This window comes from Synchiropus splendidus, chromosome 15, assembly GCF_027744825.2.
Source record: "Synchiropus splendidus isolate RoL2022-P1 chromosome 15, RoL_Sspl_1.0, whole genome shotgun sequence".
In the NCBI taxonomy this organism is placed as follows: Eukaryota; Metazoa; Chordata; class Actinopteri; order Syngnathiformes; family Callionymidae; genus Synchiropus; species Synchiropus splendidus.
Window position 1 is genome coordinate 13,740,874 of NC_071348.1, and position 18,836 is coordinate 13,759,709.

Consider the following 18,836-nt stretch of genomic DNA (forward strand, 5'->3'; position numbering starts at 1 on the left):
CAAAGTCAGGGAGGTGTGTCGCATTACAAGACTCCTGACCCAATGTCTTTCACAACCCTTCGAAAACTGATCTGATGATGTGAATGTGTTGGTCGCATCCATGACCAAGCCAGTAAAAGGTAGAGTCCTGCTTGTCTGATAGGGAGGGAGCTGTGACATTCTCAAGAACATTCCCAAGAACATTCTCAAGAACATTCTCAAGAACATTCTCAAGAACATTCCCAAGAACATTCTCAAGAACATTCCCAAGAACATTCCCAAGAACATTCCCAAGAACATTCTTAAGAACATTCCCAAGAACATTCTCAAGAACATTCTTAAGAACATTCTCAAGAACATTCTCAAGAACATTCCCAAGAACATTCTTAAGAACATTCCCAAGAACATTCTCAAGAACATTCTCAAGAACATTCTCAAGAACATTCCCAAGAACATTCCCAAGAACATTCTCAAGAACATTCCCAAGAACATTCTCAAGAACATTCCCAAGAACATTCTCAAGAACATTCTCAAGAACATTCTCAAGAACATTCTCAAGAACATTCCCAAGAACATTCTCAAGAACATTCTCAAGAACATTCCAAAGAACATTCTCAAGAACATTCCAAAGAACATTCTCAAGAACATTCTCAAGAACATTCCAAAGAACATTCTCAAGAACATTCTCAAGAACATTCTCAAGAACATTCTCAAGAACATTCCCAAGAACATTCTCAAGAACATTCCCAAGAACATTCTCAAGAACATTCTCAAGAACATTCCAAAGAACATTCTCAAGAACATTCTCAAGAACATTCTCAAGAACATTCTCAAGAACATTCCCAAGAACATTCTCAAGAACATTCCCAAGAACATTCTCAAGAACATTCCCAAGAACATTCTCAAGAACATTCTCAAGAACATTCCAAAGAACATTCTCAAGAACATTCTCAAGAACATTCCCAAGAACATTCCCAAGAACATTCCCAACAGAGGGGTTCCTATGCTGCTAAAGAGCTGGTGAGAACCCTTGCTACATTCTGATACCACTGTGGGCTTAACTCACAAAAATCAATGCATTGCAGTCACATAAAGTAATATTCGTTCTTCAAATAGTAAATCAATAACCACTAATCAAATATTCATGTAGCAGTGGCGCTTACATTTCTACAATATGCAATAGAAAATTAAATGAAATTCAAAACAAAGCTCTTTGTTTTCATGAGTGATGGAGAGGCTTCTGGCCAAAGATTGCAAAATGAAACATGTTCTCTCATACAAACATAAAGTGCATTTAACTTACTACAACAAAGTACAATCTGAAAAAGTGAAAGATGACAATGTCTTCACTTTGCATCCATGCGCTTTGCTTTATTACGATCGAACTAGAGCGCAGATCATTGCGATGGTAGCCAATTGCAGTGTAACAAGTGTTGACACACTCTAAAAACCGCGTACTTGTCATGGTTTTCACTCGCTGCAGACTCATCAGAGGAGCTGGTCTCAGTAGTTCGCGGCTTGAAGAGGGGAAGAAGAGAGATGATAGTCTCTATTAAGACCACCATGTGACGTGACTGTGGCAGGGACTTCGCAAACAGCGCTGCATACAGTTGAGACTTGCTGTTGCTCTGAGGATTTCCAGCCTGTTATAAGTGCAACGTAGCAAAACACTTAGCAGTTGCACTTACTCTGGTTATTTCAGTTTTATACATCAATATACGAGTTGTTTCTCATCTGTCTTTTTCAGATGAAACACCTCCATGGTGCAGACCTGTTGTGCAAGTCTTGGTTTTGCTTGCGTCATCAGGTTTAGGACATGTTTTGATGGTAAAAGTCTTTCAGAGGAAAGTTGACGGCCACATTTTTTGGTTCATCCCTGGTTATGATCTAAGGGCTGCACTGATCGCTGTACTGAACAACACTGCATAGAAAATATTGCAACTTTTAAATGAAATAAATAAACAATGAAAAAGTGCTTAATATTAAATAAATATGTTTTATTCCCTTTTCAGTGAACAATGAAAAGATCAAACCCACAATGTAAACTTCACTTGTCAAATACTGGAATGTTGCCTTATACCTGACAGACATGTTTTTCATCGACTACATGTCCAGGGAAGGAGTATTTGGGGTTCTGGGAGCTACGGTCTTCAAAACAATGAACTCCATTCGGTTAGCTCCGTTAGTATTTATCTGTTAGCGTCTTGGTAGTGCTTGAATTCCATGCGGTCAAGAGTGTTTCAGTGCTGCATCTGAGTCTGTGAGTGCTCGGGTTGTGAACTGCAATTCGGTTGTCATTTTTCTGGCTCAGTCAAGAAACAAGATTTTCCAGAGAAATCCCTGCTTTGTTTTGTCATTTTTACATCCTGATGTAAACATTTGAAAGAGTAGTAACATTTACATCATGTATAAATGTAGCATTTTATTAAATTTTCTTAAATTAAAAAATGTATTCATATTTTTGCGTCATAAATCCCATATGAGTGCTGATAAATCGGCGAAGCCTTAGTCATAACTGAAACATCTGTGAGGAAGGAAAGCAAATGAGATTACCATCGATGGAACGTTTAAGTGACAGACACATCTTAAATCTAATGTGAAATATTGAAATGTGATTAATCATGATTAGTTTTTTATAAACTTCTATTTTATTTCATATATTTGTGAATTGAGTTATTGTAAAAAAAAAACAATAATTTTCCCACAGAAGTGTGATCCCAAAATCACCACATCCTGATTTTCACACTGTATTTTCTCAGCGTCATAATAGAAAAAGCGTCACTTCTACAGCCACGCTCTCATCCCTAATAGTGAGAGGAAACGCCAGGATGGAATTTATTCCTCAGCCTTTTCCCTCGCTCAGTCCAATCTGCATTAACATTCTCTCTGGTCATGTTTAGTCCTAAAGCGAAGGAGAAACTTCCACTCATAACTTCTTCACAGTCATTTAAAAGAGGCAGCTCTCCAATAAGCCTCAGCAATAAGCCGTCCTCATAATCAGCCGTGTAATGTTGAATCAGAAAAAAAGCTCGAGATAGTTGTAAATTCCCAGAAGTGTAAGTAGATCCGACGGTTCGTCCCCACAAATATCACGTTGATCATCCTCCTGACAGGCCCATGACAATATAAAGTGCTTGGCTCTGGGGGCGGATTTGCTTCTGTGACAGGCACAAATATAAACAGAACGGTCAACAGGGGGAAAGTTGGAGAAGCCAGACAAGCTCGGCTGAAATCACATTTTCTGCTCACTGCTGAGATGGTGTGTGTTTATAGAGATTCTCAGCTACATTCCAAAGCGGCGTTTTTCTCATTAGCACAACAGAGTAAGCTTCCCATCGCACCTCATTGGCCTCGCTGAGTACAAATGAGACGTCAGCAGCCGACTCTTAGACAGCAGGAAATGAAGAGCAAAGACAGCCGGAGCTTTGGGCAAGGTGAGAGAAGACATCAGCCGGAGCAGGATGGCATTTTCTGAGTGTTGTGCGATGGCCCGTAAACACACTGATATCAGCATCAAATGAACAGTCTCCCACGTGTGACACAGAACATGTCTGCGGGTGAGAGGAGACATCATGCCTCCTTGAAGGTTTTCATCATCAGCCAAGTGTATCACTGTGGCTCAGGGATTTCAGTGTATGCAATAGCCCAATGAGTGGCATCGAGTCCAGCCCGCTCTAAATAGACACAACAACGCTCCATTTTCCAGAGTCTCAATATATATTCATGAACCTAAAGTGCGATGCAGATTATGCTTAATGACATCATGAGGCAGCGGTTCAGAGCAAGTCAGAGTCCATTCTGACGGAGAGGGAGTGACTCTGAACGCCTCATTCAGTTTGTTATTAGATCTTACGGCCACCTGTTTATGAGAATTCTATCTTTGATGTTGAAGTCAAAGTCAAAGGCGAGTTTTATTGTATGATTTCTGTACAATAACACTATATGATTATGCTGATATGTTCGGAAGATTTCTCGAATTATCAAGCATTGAAATTCAAGCCAGGTGCGACTTTATTCCCATTTATTATTTTGGAATTATTGGGAGACGAGTGCGCCTTGAGATGATGTTATCAGTGAGCATCTCTTCCTCAAAACAAACTCACTTGGATCAAGTGGCTTCGCTGTTTCCCATCCAATATAGCATTAGGCTACACCAGTGCTTCTCAATTATTTTTTATGTTGCGCCCCCTTTTAGGACTAAATTTCACACCCCCAACTCTCATTGTTTTTGTCTCTAACATAAAGTGCATCAATTTTTCCATTATCATTGGTCTTGGTCTTGACTCGAATGTAGGTTTCCTTTTCCCTTTCCTTTTTACAAACAGTGGCCATCACCTCCGAATATATATATATATATATATATATATATATATATATATATATATATATATATATATATATATATATATATAGTCATGTGACAAATCAAACCAATGAATGCATTCCCACTGTGTATTAAGTATATTTTCATGATATAACACAGTCACTGTCACAAAGAATTGAAATTTATTCTGCACTATCCCTCTTATGAGTCTGTCTTTCAAAGATTTGAGGAGTGTACTGTACAGTATGTGGCCTCATGGACGGAACACACCGTACACACTCAGTGTGAATAACCGTTGGTACAGTTTACAATGGGCCTCCACGCTTCTACCACCCAGTGCTTTACTCAGCCAGTCATATGTCATCGTCCGTTCGCCACTCCTCTCTGACCCGCTCCTCTTTATCTCCCCAAATGATTCCAGTGGGTCCTTCATACAGATCAAACACAAGGGTAAGCCTTCAATGGCCATCTCACTCCTGGTGTCATTTGCATAGAACGGATTAGCTCTCCTGACCAAGCCTTGCTCCCCAGTCTTCCCTGCAAGGTGACTTCCCTTCTCTGATCCTCTCCAGACCTACAGTTGTCCTTCCATCAGTTCCTCATACTGTTGGGTCTTTCACCAGTTTAAAGCTTCTTTGGCCTCTGACTGCATGTGGTACCTGATCCAGCCATGACCCATCTTGGAAGAAACATTCAGAGTTAAACTGCATGCTTTACCTCTTAAATCATACCTTACACTTAACTCAGTCCAACCTTACTGATCCACCACGCTGCTGTCATCCATCATCTTTTAGGTCCCTCACAACAGACCAAACAAATACAACGCAAATGTCTTCGATGGCAGCTCCTCCCACTTTCAGTGCGGATGTGTTTCGATGCTCACGCCAATACATGTATTGCAGGTTGTATCTACGCCTGTGACTCAAATGGTGCGATGGTGATCTCAGTTAACCAACACTTGACCGTCAGGTACTTTTATTCTGTTTAGTTTTAGACCAAGAAAAAGTCAGAATCCAGGACTCCTACGTCCGTTCAGAGCCCCCTGGGCTTAAGAGGTGTGCACGAGCGCTCCTCTGAACTGAGGGAGATGTTGGAGAAGAACGGGAGCCGCTCCTATTGACAGCAAGTGTCACAAACGTTCCCAAAGTAATTAACTTTGTTCATCAACAAGGTGGCACCTCAACATGAGGGAGCACCTCGACAGCCTCACTGTCTCCACTTGCGTTCCTCTCGAAAGCGAGTGCTAATTACTCCTCTTATTTTAATTGCTTTATCAACTCCTGCCTGGTCTCCCACCACTTTTTACATTATAACCACACACGCTTGTAGAGACATTATACTGGCTCTCTTCAACCAGCACACAAACCGCCAACCGCCTGACTCACCTGTCCCTATAAACCTGTTCGTCTGTCTGTCCTCTATCCATCCGTCCCTCAGTCATATCTCATATCTCATATCTAGTTTTGCCTTGTAGTTCAGCTCTTACTTCACTAGGAGCAGAGGGTCTTCTTATGATGTGGCACTCCATCCTGCCCCCAGTTGTCGCTCCTCCATATCAGACCAGAACATATTCTAATAAACACGACAGGTTTATCCTCACACTGGCTGAGAAACAGCTGAAGTTCTATCTCCATCATCCACGTTGTTGAAAACAGAGTCCTCTTCCAGTCCATCTAGACACAGTACTGTACATGTCTCTTCTTCAAGTTACCCAGCTTTACCTTTGAAGACCACATATTCACACCACGGTGAACCCTGAAGCGCTCAGGCTCTCAGATGTTTTCAGGATGCTTTGTTGTGTGAGGTGAAGGGGTTAAGAAAGTCACTGAAGTGCTATGAGTCGTATTGATTGGAAAATCCCGAGCGCATTGATTAGAAGCGCTGTGAATTCAGACAAGCAGAAGACTTAAAGCTCTGCTGCAAAGCCGTATTGACAGGTGGAATACTTCTGTTCGCTCTTAGAAAGTCTGTTTTCGTAAATGTTAGCTTGAGTACTCCTCGCTGAGGCGGCGCTGCGGTGTAGCCGGGGGGATCTGGGAAAAGCCTTGGGATTTTTCTGAAACTGTGATTCTGTCCTGAATGATGTCTGAAGTGTTGTGTCTGTCCTTCCTCAGAGTTCCATGTATTCTCTGGCTCTGAAGTGTCTGATCAGCCTGTCAACAGTCATCCTGCTCGGCCTCATCATAGCCTACCACGCCCGTGAGGTTCAGGTAAACACACTTCTGTTTTCAATGAATGCGTCTGTAGATGTTCTAGTTCACCTAGCAACAATGTAGCACAAGTTCTTGCACAGCTGCTTTGTTGTCTGTAATAACCACACAGATAAAACTGTCAACTGGTGAATAAACGTTAAATTACCCAGAAAAAAGCTGGAAAAAAAATCTCAGTATTGGCTTTCTTTTTGGTCAATGTCTATATATCGTAAATTCTGGACTATAGAGCGCACTAGAAGCCACACCCACTACATTTAAGAAGGAAAATAGCTCTTGTTCATACATAAGCTGCACCGGCCTATAAGCCGTGGTGCTGTCTGTGCTGCAGAAAGGTCAGTGGTGCACCCGGCTTTAAAATGCGTAAAGATCACTTGTAAACTAGTTTTAAAAACAGCATCCAGCATCAAGACTGACTCATGAACTGATCTTTTATTGACATTAAAGCTCTGAAAATGCACTGTTTTCACCCGTGTGTCTGAAGTTCCAACACCACAGCCTCTCGCTGGTCACCCAGAACATTGGCTCTGTTGGTGGAGCTGCGGACACGCAGGGGAAAACTACGTTTAGAGCGATCTGAGGTAAATAAAACACCTGTGATTTCATCAGTTTGATGTGATGAAGCTCAATATTTTGGCAGCGTGATTCTGTTTAGCCTGTTAAACTCTATATATTAGCTGCAGGCTTCAGACCATGAGAAAAAAGTAGCAGCTTATAGTCCAGGAACTTCAGTACATACCAATATGAAACAAACCACTGTTCAAACTTACACCGCCTCCACTGAGTAATTGAGTTACTTGCAGTACCCAGTGTCACACTCTCACATCCTGCTACAGATAAGAGGTGTTCTTCAGTGCCTTGAGTTTATCATTCATCATCAAGCTAAGACACTTTTTCCTCAGCAGGTCTTCACTTGTTCACAGGGCTTGGGCATGTTTCTAGGTTTTTTTCAGCTCATGACCTACATGCAATTTCATATATTCAATATATATATATATATATATATATATATATATATATATATATATATATATATATATATATATATATATATATATATATATATATATAAATTCAAATTTCATTTAATGTACTTTTATCATTACATACATACACTCATACTTTTACTATCAATCCCAAGCCTGCTTTTTCTATTCCATGTTTAGGGCGAGCTGTGTGCTAAGTAACATGTTCAAAAATGCGAAGTGTCTGACACATTGACGCAGACTGTGGAGCCTGTGAGCAGCAGCAGATCAGTGCTAGAGCAGGATTCTGTGAGTTAATGGAGACTTGTGGTCCAATACCTTGATAGTCTTCATGTTGGATCAGGAAGCTCAGGCTCATTCTCTATTATTGCCTAGTTATCATGTATTCTAAGGCACCGTGAGCCGCCCTATAGTTATCAATCCTGATGGTGAACATGCAGTTATTAACCTGACTTCAACATGAGAAACGCATCACGCCTCCACTTCCATTCAAACCCAATCTGTGTATGATGGGGGCTGTTAGCGACGGATCACCAAGAAGCATTTTGCTATTCACATATTCCCACCAGACCGTCGATCCTAAGTACCGGTGAGCTCCTCCGCTCATTCCCACATCAACTCAATAACCACAATGGAAATGTTGGGTTCGGTCCATTGAGTCAAAAAAGAGCCTCGCGCAGGAGCATCTTGATTAAAAATGTTTGACTTCATCATCTTAATGGTGTTTCGTGTCTTTCGCAATATAAAGCATCTTATTGTGTTTCGGGACGTGCGCTGTTTCATAATGGGATTTGGGTGTTTACTCTGGAACTGAGCCTTCATTTGGACCCTGATACTTTCAGTTGTCCCATAAAGGTTCTGACTCATAGTCAACAGTGTTTAAATAGTTACATTTTCGATAAGCAAAAGTCCTTGAAAAGTCTGGTTTAGGCAGAGAAAGAACTTCTGTTTTATTTCACTTTGATGGTCCAAACTTTTTAGCTGATAAATTTTGTTTTGCTCAGAATGCTCAAGAGGTAAGATAAACACTGAAGTCTTATGTTGAGACAAAACATTCCAATGTCAAATATTCAAATGTGTATGGAAAACAAGGTTCATCACTGTGATACTTTTCACCTTTAAAGTTCTTTTATGTGCCTGTTGATGTAACTTAGTCCAATAGGTTTTTTAATATTCCATAGGCTAGAAAACATTTCCAGACAGGTTTTTCATAGAAAGTAAAAGTTTTTCTTTTTCAGTATTTCAGTGGCCTTTGTTTTTTTTTGTTTTTTAAATATTTTTTAATGATATTAGACATGGAAACAGAACATACATTCCAACAAACAAAGTGCGCTAAAGTTACGAAACCAACAACAAATGAATTCTTGTTCTTTTGGCTCAAGTCTGCTTGGTCTCAGTAGATAGGCTCATAATGGAAGAGAAGGCAAACTGCAGTTGTTTTCTCTCTCATTTCCAGACTTGAGTTGTGAGTTATGTTGACAATATTGTGATTGCGATTCAGCATGCTATAGTACTACCAACAGCAAATCTGATACAATCAAATTAAAAACACTTCTTCCCTGTATGCCAGGCCTAAATATGATGATGACATGAGATGAAGTGATGCATAAATTCATATGAGCAACGTGTCTTTTATATGCTGTAGAATATTGACTTCAACCCGCAAGTCACATAACTTGCAGCATGTATAGCGGTGAAAGCACATCCCTGCGTGTCACAAGGTTGCTGGTTCATGTCCAATGTACGTCTCTTGTGCATTTATTTTAAAAATTTTTTTACCATCATCCTCTTTGAAATATCAAGCAGCGTAGATAGAAATGTGTGCACCATTTATTTTATTTATTTATTTATTTTTATGTGGCTCATGCCACCAATAACATTGCCCCGGTCTGTGTGTGTGTGAGCGACGCAGCAGACTGGAGCGTCTCATGTGGTGGATTAAACTGAATAGATGAATAATACGCAAAACACACGCAGTATGCTTAGTTTCGGGAATTACATAGTGAAACACAGAACTAAGTAATTGTGTTGAACGTGGATCTGCTGACGATCCATGTGTAACTCCCATTGGCATTGGATGGGGGGCTTGGTCCTTGTGTGGCAGGGTGTATTTATTTATGTTTCAAAGTTATACACGATTCTCCAAACAATGTTTTGAGATTTTGACCAAATAACTCTTACTTTTTCAACACATATTTCGTGTATAGACGATCATCCCTACAGCAACTTGACCAAAACCACAGCCAGTTCAGTGGCTCTGTAGCAGGGCTCATTTAGTGAAGGGCCACATGAAAGTGGGCAAAGAGCCGTTTGCAGCCCGGGAGCCACAGGTTGGCCAGGCCTGCGCTATGTATTAGAAGCTAACCAGAGAAGCCTTATGCTAAGATTTACCTCAGGTAAAAATGAATAAGCAACACTGGTAGCCGATTGTTTTTTAAACAACTTTTAAACTAGAGAATGCCATGAACAGACAATAAATTTGTTTTTTTTTCCTACCCTTGGCGACTGAGTTTCACTTGTTGCCATGCATTATGGGGCCTGTGGTGTGAGTGGTCTTTCACCAAGCCATTTCTTATAGACAAATGCCATTTAGAGACGTATGTCGGAGGCTCAGTCCCTCAGATGGAGCCATCTGTGCGGCCCAGACCAGCTTCCCTTGTTTAAACCGATTAGGTCGCTGGCACTTTGACTTGGGCCACAGGTGTGTGTCAGCTCCCCACAATTAATGACAAGTCACGAGAGGGAAAAAAACAACAACACACAGGTCGACATACTCCCTCCTGCCCACGAGCCCCTTCTCCCTAGATGAGAGAGTGGAAGACATTTTACCATTTGTTGCCGGTCATTCTGGCTGCTGCGAGCCAGAAGCAATCAGAAATGCTTGAATGCTTCAGGGTGTCTGTTTTGCTGTTTGTCATTTCACTAATATAATGGTAGCAGGGTCATTAACTCTGGGTTTTCATTTAAAGCCATTTGCAATCAATGCACATTGACTATTTATGGGAGCCTTGCAGGAATCCACCCAGTGAAAGCCCCCACTCCGGCTATTACTAAACCACGTCCGCCATCATCCGACTCACCGCATTTCATGTTTTTTCATGACATGGTAGGTCGGATGTTTCTGGAAATCTTAGTGCCAGCAGGGTTTCAGCTGTATTCTGTTTCGCGGTCAGAGCTTCCTGTCCTCAGATCGATGCCTCGATGGCCGACACTCATTCACTGTCATGCTCCTGGACTGATGAACTTATCAGAATGGACTCTGTGAATTCAAATCCATAGCAGGAGTCGACGGTGTTGACTCACATTTCCGTGCACGTGTGTTTGTTCTCTTTGGCAAGTACACTGCTGCTTTCATTGATAAACGAATCCTGGGTTCTGCACGGAGGTTTGATGTCACATTCGGAGTCAGTCATCCGCCCACACGCTCTGTGGCTGCTGCACGTGCATGGCACGCTAATACTGACGCCACCGGTGGAGAGTTGCTATCCTGACAGCACACAGACGCAATGAGCCTTGTTTAATCTCCTTGGGAAATAATTCCTTTTGATTAAATGAATTCAGCAGTTTCAGGGGAAACCCTGTGAAGGTGAGGGCGGAAATTACTGCAGATGAAGAGATGATTGAGCACCAGTCGTCTTTGTTTGTTATTTTCCTCACTGTGCTTAATAGGCTTAAAACAATACTTCACGTTGAGCCTTTTATACCTTTTTTTTTTTACTTTTCTGCTCCAAAAGACCTGAAAGAAATAAATGAAAGTAATACGACTTCATTGACTATTGGGATATTTTTCATATTAGAATGTTACAGGAGTGGCTCTTTATATCATTGACTTTGTGGATATTACTGAAATCTTGTGAGAGGTGAGAGTAGGAATTTACATCAAGCCATGTCCAACTGGGAAGAGGCACCTGAGAAACCAGGTCATGCTGGAGAGAGCATGTCACTTTGTCACATTGAGTTATGTAATGGAAGTTGCTTCAGAAAATGTGTACATCATTATTTGAAAAATATGAATTTATTTAATATGGTCCATAATATAGTGTTGTATTTGTTTTTATTGAGTGTGGTTGTATGTTGAATAAGAAACTTCATTGTATTTAGAATTGTTGTTCCGGGTGCCGATCGCTAAAGTTTGTTTGAATCTCACGCGACATTAACAGAAGTAGTACAGAGTGAATCAGCGGGATTTGCTAGAAACTTCGGAGCCGCAAAGACTAGCTGCCCAGTCACAAGGCGAACACAGTAACTTGTTGTTTATTGTCTGTACATCCGCTTTGTAATGTAAACTATGTTTGTTGAAAGCTTTCACAGTGTCTCCAATACGTCCCGAAGAGTAATAAAAGCCTGTTGTGGACATCAGTCGTCACGTGGATTTACTGACTGGCAGTTCTAACTTGGAAATACTGCAGTGTTGACCCAGATGAGATGATAAGAGGTCTCTAGGGAAAGGGACGTCTGGGCCTCTGTACTCAGACTGCTGCCCCCACAGCTGAATTTCCACCCAACGGTCCACAGCAGTTTGTTTCCACTCCACCTCTGTTCCAGTTCCTGGTTCCAAAATAGCAGTAGTAGTAGTAGTAGTGGATCAGCGTTGTGCCATACTCGACAGCCGGCTCCAGTCCGGAGTGTGCACAAATTGGAAACAACAATTACCTCACAGAGTGTAATGAGGCACTGGAGAGAGGATCAGAAGATAAGTACTTAAACGATAGGTAATGATGATGTATGTTGTACATTGAGTACACAGTACTCACACGGAGACACTGGCGACCTGCTGCATGCATGTACAGTAAGTGAGCAGGCAAGTGTGACAGCTAGCCATCAGCCAGCAGACAGAGTGAGTTGCATGAGTCAGGAATAAAACTGTCGGAGTTGCTCGTGTTTTCTCCCCAAACATAATCAGAGTTAAAGGTGAATGTTATGATGAAGATGAATTGTTATGATCATAACCTTATTAGGGCTGCTCAATTCGTCGGATTTTTATCGGGATTCCGATTATGTCTTCCTGCGATTTTTCAGCCGGTCTCCCCAGCTTCTCTCCTTATGTCCCACTGCACCCAAACAATGATGAAAACTGACCGGTGGGAAGCTACTGTGGAGGGCACAGTGAGCGCGCTACACAGAGTGAGCCGCTCAGCGCCAAGCTCCGCCTGTCAGCGAGAGAGCTCCAGCCTCTGTTTACACGGAGTGCGGGACGCTAATATTAGCCACTGTTAGCCACTCATTCGCCTCTACAACGGCGGCATGGTATTCTGAACCTCCAAGGAGGAGACGCTCATCCAGCGTTCACAGAGTCACAACAGCAATGCTAGCTTGTTGGCGATGTTTCAAAAACAAGCGATTATTTGGAAGTGGACAAATGCATAAGAACAATCGCTGAACCTGAGATGGGGTGATAAAATCAAGCGCTCCTTGTCATTGAGACATTGCAGAGATGCAGGAAGAGCGCTGGAATCAAAGGAGTGACTTCTTATATCACTTCTTCTTATATCACAAAAAAATGAATCAGAACCGTAGAAACATCTTTACGTCCGAGCCAAGTGCCTGCTGAGCTTGACATATTGTCTCCTGTCTCCACTGTTCTCTGAAGCTTGACCATAAAGATTGGTGTTTCTAGAGAGAAACATTTAACCTACATGAAGAAGGTTAAATATAACTGTGAAATTATTATTTACATGTTACGCATTGCTTCATTGTAGTTCATTGTTCAAAGTTTGTTACTTTAAGTAAGTTAAAGTTTGAAAGTTTATTGACAGCAAAAATCTTAAGTCGTTCAATAATCGTATTATTATTATTGTTATTATTATTATTATTGTTATTATTGTTATTACTATTATTATTATTGTTGTTGTTATTCACAATTCATTTGTTTATTGTTGGTGTCCTGCCCAAGGTTGAGATTTGAACTTAATATTCCAGTGCCGACCCACAGACCATTGTTTAGCTGTTTGGGGCTCAGTCACACACTGGTGCACACACACACACACACACACACACACACACACACACACACACACACACACACACACTCAGCATGTGAAGTGATGCAGTTGGAAATAAAGGCTTTGTTCAATAAAGATCTCCCCCTCTGATAATGACACTGCAGGAGCTTGTGCTCTGGCCGCTACAGAATATTACACACACAGCCTTATATATTTGTGCAAGTGGTTTACAGTCACTCAGGATCAGAATGATCTTATCAAGTTGAGCATTCACTCTCCCTCCATCCTTCCTTCCTCCTCCCCCCATGTCTTATCTGACTCTTTCCACCATCAGTGTATCTCCTGCTACTTTCCCTCTTTCTCCATCCGCTTCTCCATTGTTATCAGATTAGATCTGTCTTCTTTCTCCTCCACTGGGCATCAATTCGATTTTGTAGTTGAGTTTGAGTCTTTCTGACTTCCCTCCTCCCTTGTTACCCTGCACCCCACCTCTCGCCCTTTCACCTCTTTTTTTGCTCTGCCGTTTCTCACCTCCTTAAAGAAAAAGAGCTTCTTTTCTTGACCCCTTTTTCACATGTCGCATCAGTGCTATCTTCCAAACCCACGACTTCCCTCTCTCACGCCTTCTTTCTCTCCTTTTTGGCTGTGTCTCTTTAGTTCTGTCTGAAGACAATTCCGAGCGATTGTTCTCTGCATGAATCAAGGAGAAACTATCAATCTGCTCCACAGGCTTATACGTCAGTAACCATGAGAGCAAATATAGGCCCATCAAAGTTCTTAAGTATCTTCTGTGATTAGCTCTTTATTGAAGGGAGATAATTGTCAGGGCAAATTGGGATTGTTAAAAAAAAAAAAAAAGACAGTTTCAGACGGCTTGTGAGGAAAGTCTGTCTTCGCGGAATGAAAGAGAGGCTGTGTGATCTGCAGGGCCACATTAGGATGAAGGCCAGTACGGATCATAGGGTCTTGAAAACTGGCCTCTGCTGTGACCTTGTGATCCTGGTGGGGAAGTTACAACATCATGTAGTGGTGATCTGAGAGTCCAAACACTGGTCGTGATCCTTCAATTCCTGGAGGCAGCTGACTGCGTTGCAGTTCCGGATACAAGAGTCAGATGTGGCATCCGCTCAAAATGATGATTCTAGCCCCTCTTAGAGGAGGCTCATGCAGCAGGTGGGCGGTGGAGTTGGATTGACTGTCTGGTTGACCGGGCTGCAGGGCATCATGGGAAGTCACCATCACTGAGTTTTGTTGTGCGTGATGGCCCCTCACATGTTATTGCAAGCACAACCCGCCTCAGATTGCTGGCCTGAACACAGTGAAGCTGACTATTGGTTATTACAGACTCACACCACCATCGCAGTCAAAACCCCTATAGCCCGGCAATGCATTGGTGATCAGCCAGTGGATTGCAATGGACCTACTGGATAACCCTGTTATGAAAAATAATAATATATTCAATTGGGTTGTATAAAATGTATCACTTTAGATTAAGTAAATAAAAATTCTCTAACTCAAATACATCATATTCAACCATAGATAATATTTATTTGCAAATGTACTTGTGTGTATTTATTCAGGTTTTGTATGAATATATATTTATTGGATGGAAAACCTACCCAAAATTGTATTGAGCTCATCCAGCGAGTCAATTCTTTTTAGTCTCTATGGATGTACAGTGAGGGCAGTCTGAGTATTTTTCCATGAGAATGGTAGTTTCCATATATGGCATTCGACTATCCATAAGTTTCAATGGTTTTGACAACCTTAGTTCTGAATGAGAACCAGGGTCTCAGACTTTAGACTGCTTCTCACAATGAGAGACCAATGGAGTCAACAGAACCACACCATCACCATAAAGCGGCAGCAACGAAACAAGCCCACCAAACTCAAAACCTTCTCCACAGGGGAAAAAAAATTCTCATAACAGTTATGAACAGGGTTGACTCCAGTCCAATTCTCATTGGAAATGGGTCCATTTTATTTCCAGCAATAAGCAGCAGACCCTGACAACACTCATTTCAGACCTAAACGCCTGCGTAAGCAGGTTTGGTACCTCCTAGCCCAGGTTCTGGCGAGGACTTTCATCAAATATTTAATTATATAGGACTAAAATTGTTGTGCTGCTTGTGAGTCAGGACAATTTGCACTTGCTAATGAGTGACTGTGGATCATTTTTAATAGCGTCCGTTGAGAAAAAGTAAATTTAAAAAGAGAGTTAATAAGCAGAACTATTGATGTTGCCATGGTAACAAACTTCCACCCTGTTCAAAATGAACTGTACTGGATAGTCTCCTGAAAATCGCCCGCTAGTCTCCTGATAATGAATGTTATCCCCCGCCATTAGTGAGGTTATTGTACCTTGAAAAGATTTTGTAAGTTGAAATATGGACTTTTTTGTGCTTGGCATGTTCCCTTGTTCATCGCAGGGTTACGTACCGAGACCACACATGGTAGCTGAAGCACCATAAGAGTTGGTGCGGGGTAGCCAAGATCATGAGATAAAATCAGTGCCTCTCTAACTACTAATGCCATTGTTTGGCATTTTCTCACATTAAACACGTATAAAACTATGATCATGAAAAATAATTCTCTCGCAGCACAGCAGTTCATCAAAGACAGGGCTTCAAATCATCCGTGACAACTGTTGAGTTTCTTGTGTAAAAATACAATTAGAACTGCGGTCATGAACTGTGGCGCGCTTGGCTTTGATGTCGGGTTTCACACAGTGCGTCTATGTCATAATGTTCCAGTTGTCCACACATGGTTTTCCTGGATTAACGTCACTTTTGCTGTCTGAAGGATACTCTGTGCTGCGCGTAGCTCGGCAAAAAATGGAACAGTCGGCAAGTTGAAGCAGAGGTGCGGCACCATGCCGCGCATCAGGGAGTGTATTCATGGCATGAGATAGTTCAAGTGTGGCATGAGAGCCTGCAACCACCCTGAGTTGCGTGAGAGTTTACAGCCCTGTAAAAACCTGTGATGCACTGAATCCGCAGAATATAGCAAGGGAATTGAGCGGTATCAGGTTATGTCATGTGCAAGTGTTTGACAAGTATAGACAAATAGGCAAGTATCGGTGTGAATGCCGATGCTGGTTTCGGTATCGGGAAATCCCTGGTTCATTCCAATTATACAGTCACCGCCAGGTCACTAAGCGGCTGATTTATTGTGGGTATTGTTTTTTCAGATGTTGTCTAGTGGATATAAGTTCTTACTTTTCTGCCTGTACAGTTCAGAACACTTCTGAACTGTACTGAGACCATTTGAAGCTAATGTGCTAGAGCTAGTGTGGAATCCACATCATAAAGAAATCCCATCCTTTTGTGACAAAGTCACTGCTGTCATAACTAAAGCCAAGACCAGAGAGTTAGACGAACTGCGGAAAAACAGAATCTAATATTTATGTTGGTGCTCAGCTTGCCAAGAACTCAAGTTGACGGTGATCCATGAAGGATGGAAAAGCAGATTCTCATTAATTCAGTTACATAATTATTCACAGATTTGCATGGTTGTCCAGCCCACAGACATTTATTATTCACGGTATGTAAACATATTAATTCATTTAAAGTCATTTAATGGCGAAAACGCAGGTTGACTTCAAAGATGATGTGTGGGTGTTTAGAAAAGAAAATCAATCGTCGGCACCAGAAGAAATTAAGAACTGTGCCTTTTGGTCATCAGTCTGTGGGGAAATATTTTGCTCCTCCGAGCAGAAACGTGAGATAATAAAAGTTCAGACAGATATTAGATATATTGTGCTGGGCACCGATGTCTTTACCGCATTTAAAGGCAATCGTACGTCTGTGTAATATTTTCCACAAAGCACTAAAGAGTTGAGCCGGAGAGGAAGAGCAACAGACTCATAAAGCTGTGGCTGTCTGGGTGGATTCTTTAAAAGAAATAGATGGTGACATTTCAGTCAGTTCTATATGCACTGATTCTGTCAAACAAAAGCATGTTCTAATTGAATGGTTTAATTCCAATGCTTTGATTGTTATTTTAGAAGAAACTAGGTATGATAGCGTAAATATGGAGGTCACCTCACTCCCCCCAGTCATGAGGCATTCCTGGACCGTATCAGTCAGTCTGGAGTTAAGCTAAAACTATGTACTAAACTAAAGAAGAATGAGATGTAACCATGACCTGTAGTTTCACGCTGACCTCAATAACTGCAGATGCTATTTGTAAAGAACAAAATGTCATTTAGAGCACTGACCTGTTTGGTTGCATGCATCATAACACTAAAGGAGTGTCAAGTGTTGAGCATGTAAAGGATTTGTGGAACAGCGGATGAGTGTGACACCAACAGTCCTTGTGAATTAAATATCCCGGCATGATTGGGGTTAAAGTGGTGGCTGCAGAGTCAATTGGTCTGCGTGTGACTGTGACCGATGTGCTTCTGGCTGCGTGAAAAAAGCTCTGACATTTCATCTGAAAGCCGTGTGGGATAAATAATTTCGACTGTTAACAGAACTGTATGTTCCCACTCATCTGCAAATGTCCCTGCGCACATTTGTGGCGCACATGCTGCTGCAATAGAAGACACCTGACAGGAACCCAATCTGAGGACCGACGCTCCAAATCGGTGTTATTCATTTTGTCATCAAGACAAGTGAACGGTTGTTGAAATTACGGTTACATTAACTTGAGCAACGTTACCATGGTAACAGATTTATTAAAAGCAACGTTGCACCTTCAAGCTTTTTGAGTGAATAACACTACTTTAAAATTGGACTCTTATTCAGACCTGAGCTGCACACCTCAGGGGCCACATGGGGCCCTTTGACAGTCCCCCACAGCTCTGCATGAACTTTATGTAAAAGATTAGTTTCTGCGTGTTTTAATGAAACTGAACTAAAAACATTTCCATGTAATGGTTTATGCTCTTGATGTGTTTTTCTTTTTTTTGTTGTTTTTCTCAAAACCATTTTTGCAGTTCTTTCTTTAGAAATACATTTAGCTATAGTGTATTATATAGTGTATTCATAATGGTTTATGCTCTTGATGTGTTTTTCTTTTATTTGTTGTTTTTCTCAAAACTATTTTTTGCAGTTCTTTCTTTAGAAATACATTTAGCTATAGTGTATTATATAGTGTATTATGTTACATATGATTAGTTTTTTCATCCCAAAAACTGGAAACATGGCAGTCCAAAAATGATATTTTTGCTGTCATATAGTTCTGTCTTCTTATATGTATTTTTTACTGAGCGCCTACATCGTTGTGTGTCCTGAATGAAACAATTTCATCTTCATATCCTGCAAAGTAAACCATATTTCCACGCAAATGACTTTGAGCCAGCTGTATCTCAACTTCTTAAACACCTCTGCAGGTAAAATAAGGCAACTGCTACGAGTCAGGTCACTCATGGACGTTTGTGTTTTGGTCTCCT

At 41.3% G+C, this 18,836-nt stretch overlaps 1 protein-coding gene across 1 annotated transcript in view; it reads left to right on the top strand.

Moving 5' to 3' along the window:
• The window catches only part of kcnn3 (potassium intermediate/small conductance calcium-activated channel, subfamily N, member 3), a 77,476-nt gene that overhangs the window by 10,431 nt on the left and 48,209 nt on the right, over window positions 1-18,836 (top strand). The window contains exon 3 of the mRNA XM_053887573.1: window positions 6,418-6,513. Coding sequence (XP_053743548.1) covers window positions 6,418-6,513 — 96 coding nt within the window. The remainder of the gene's footprint in view (window positions 1-6,417; window positions 6,514-18,836) is intronic.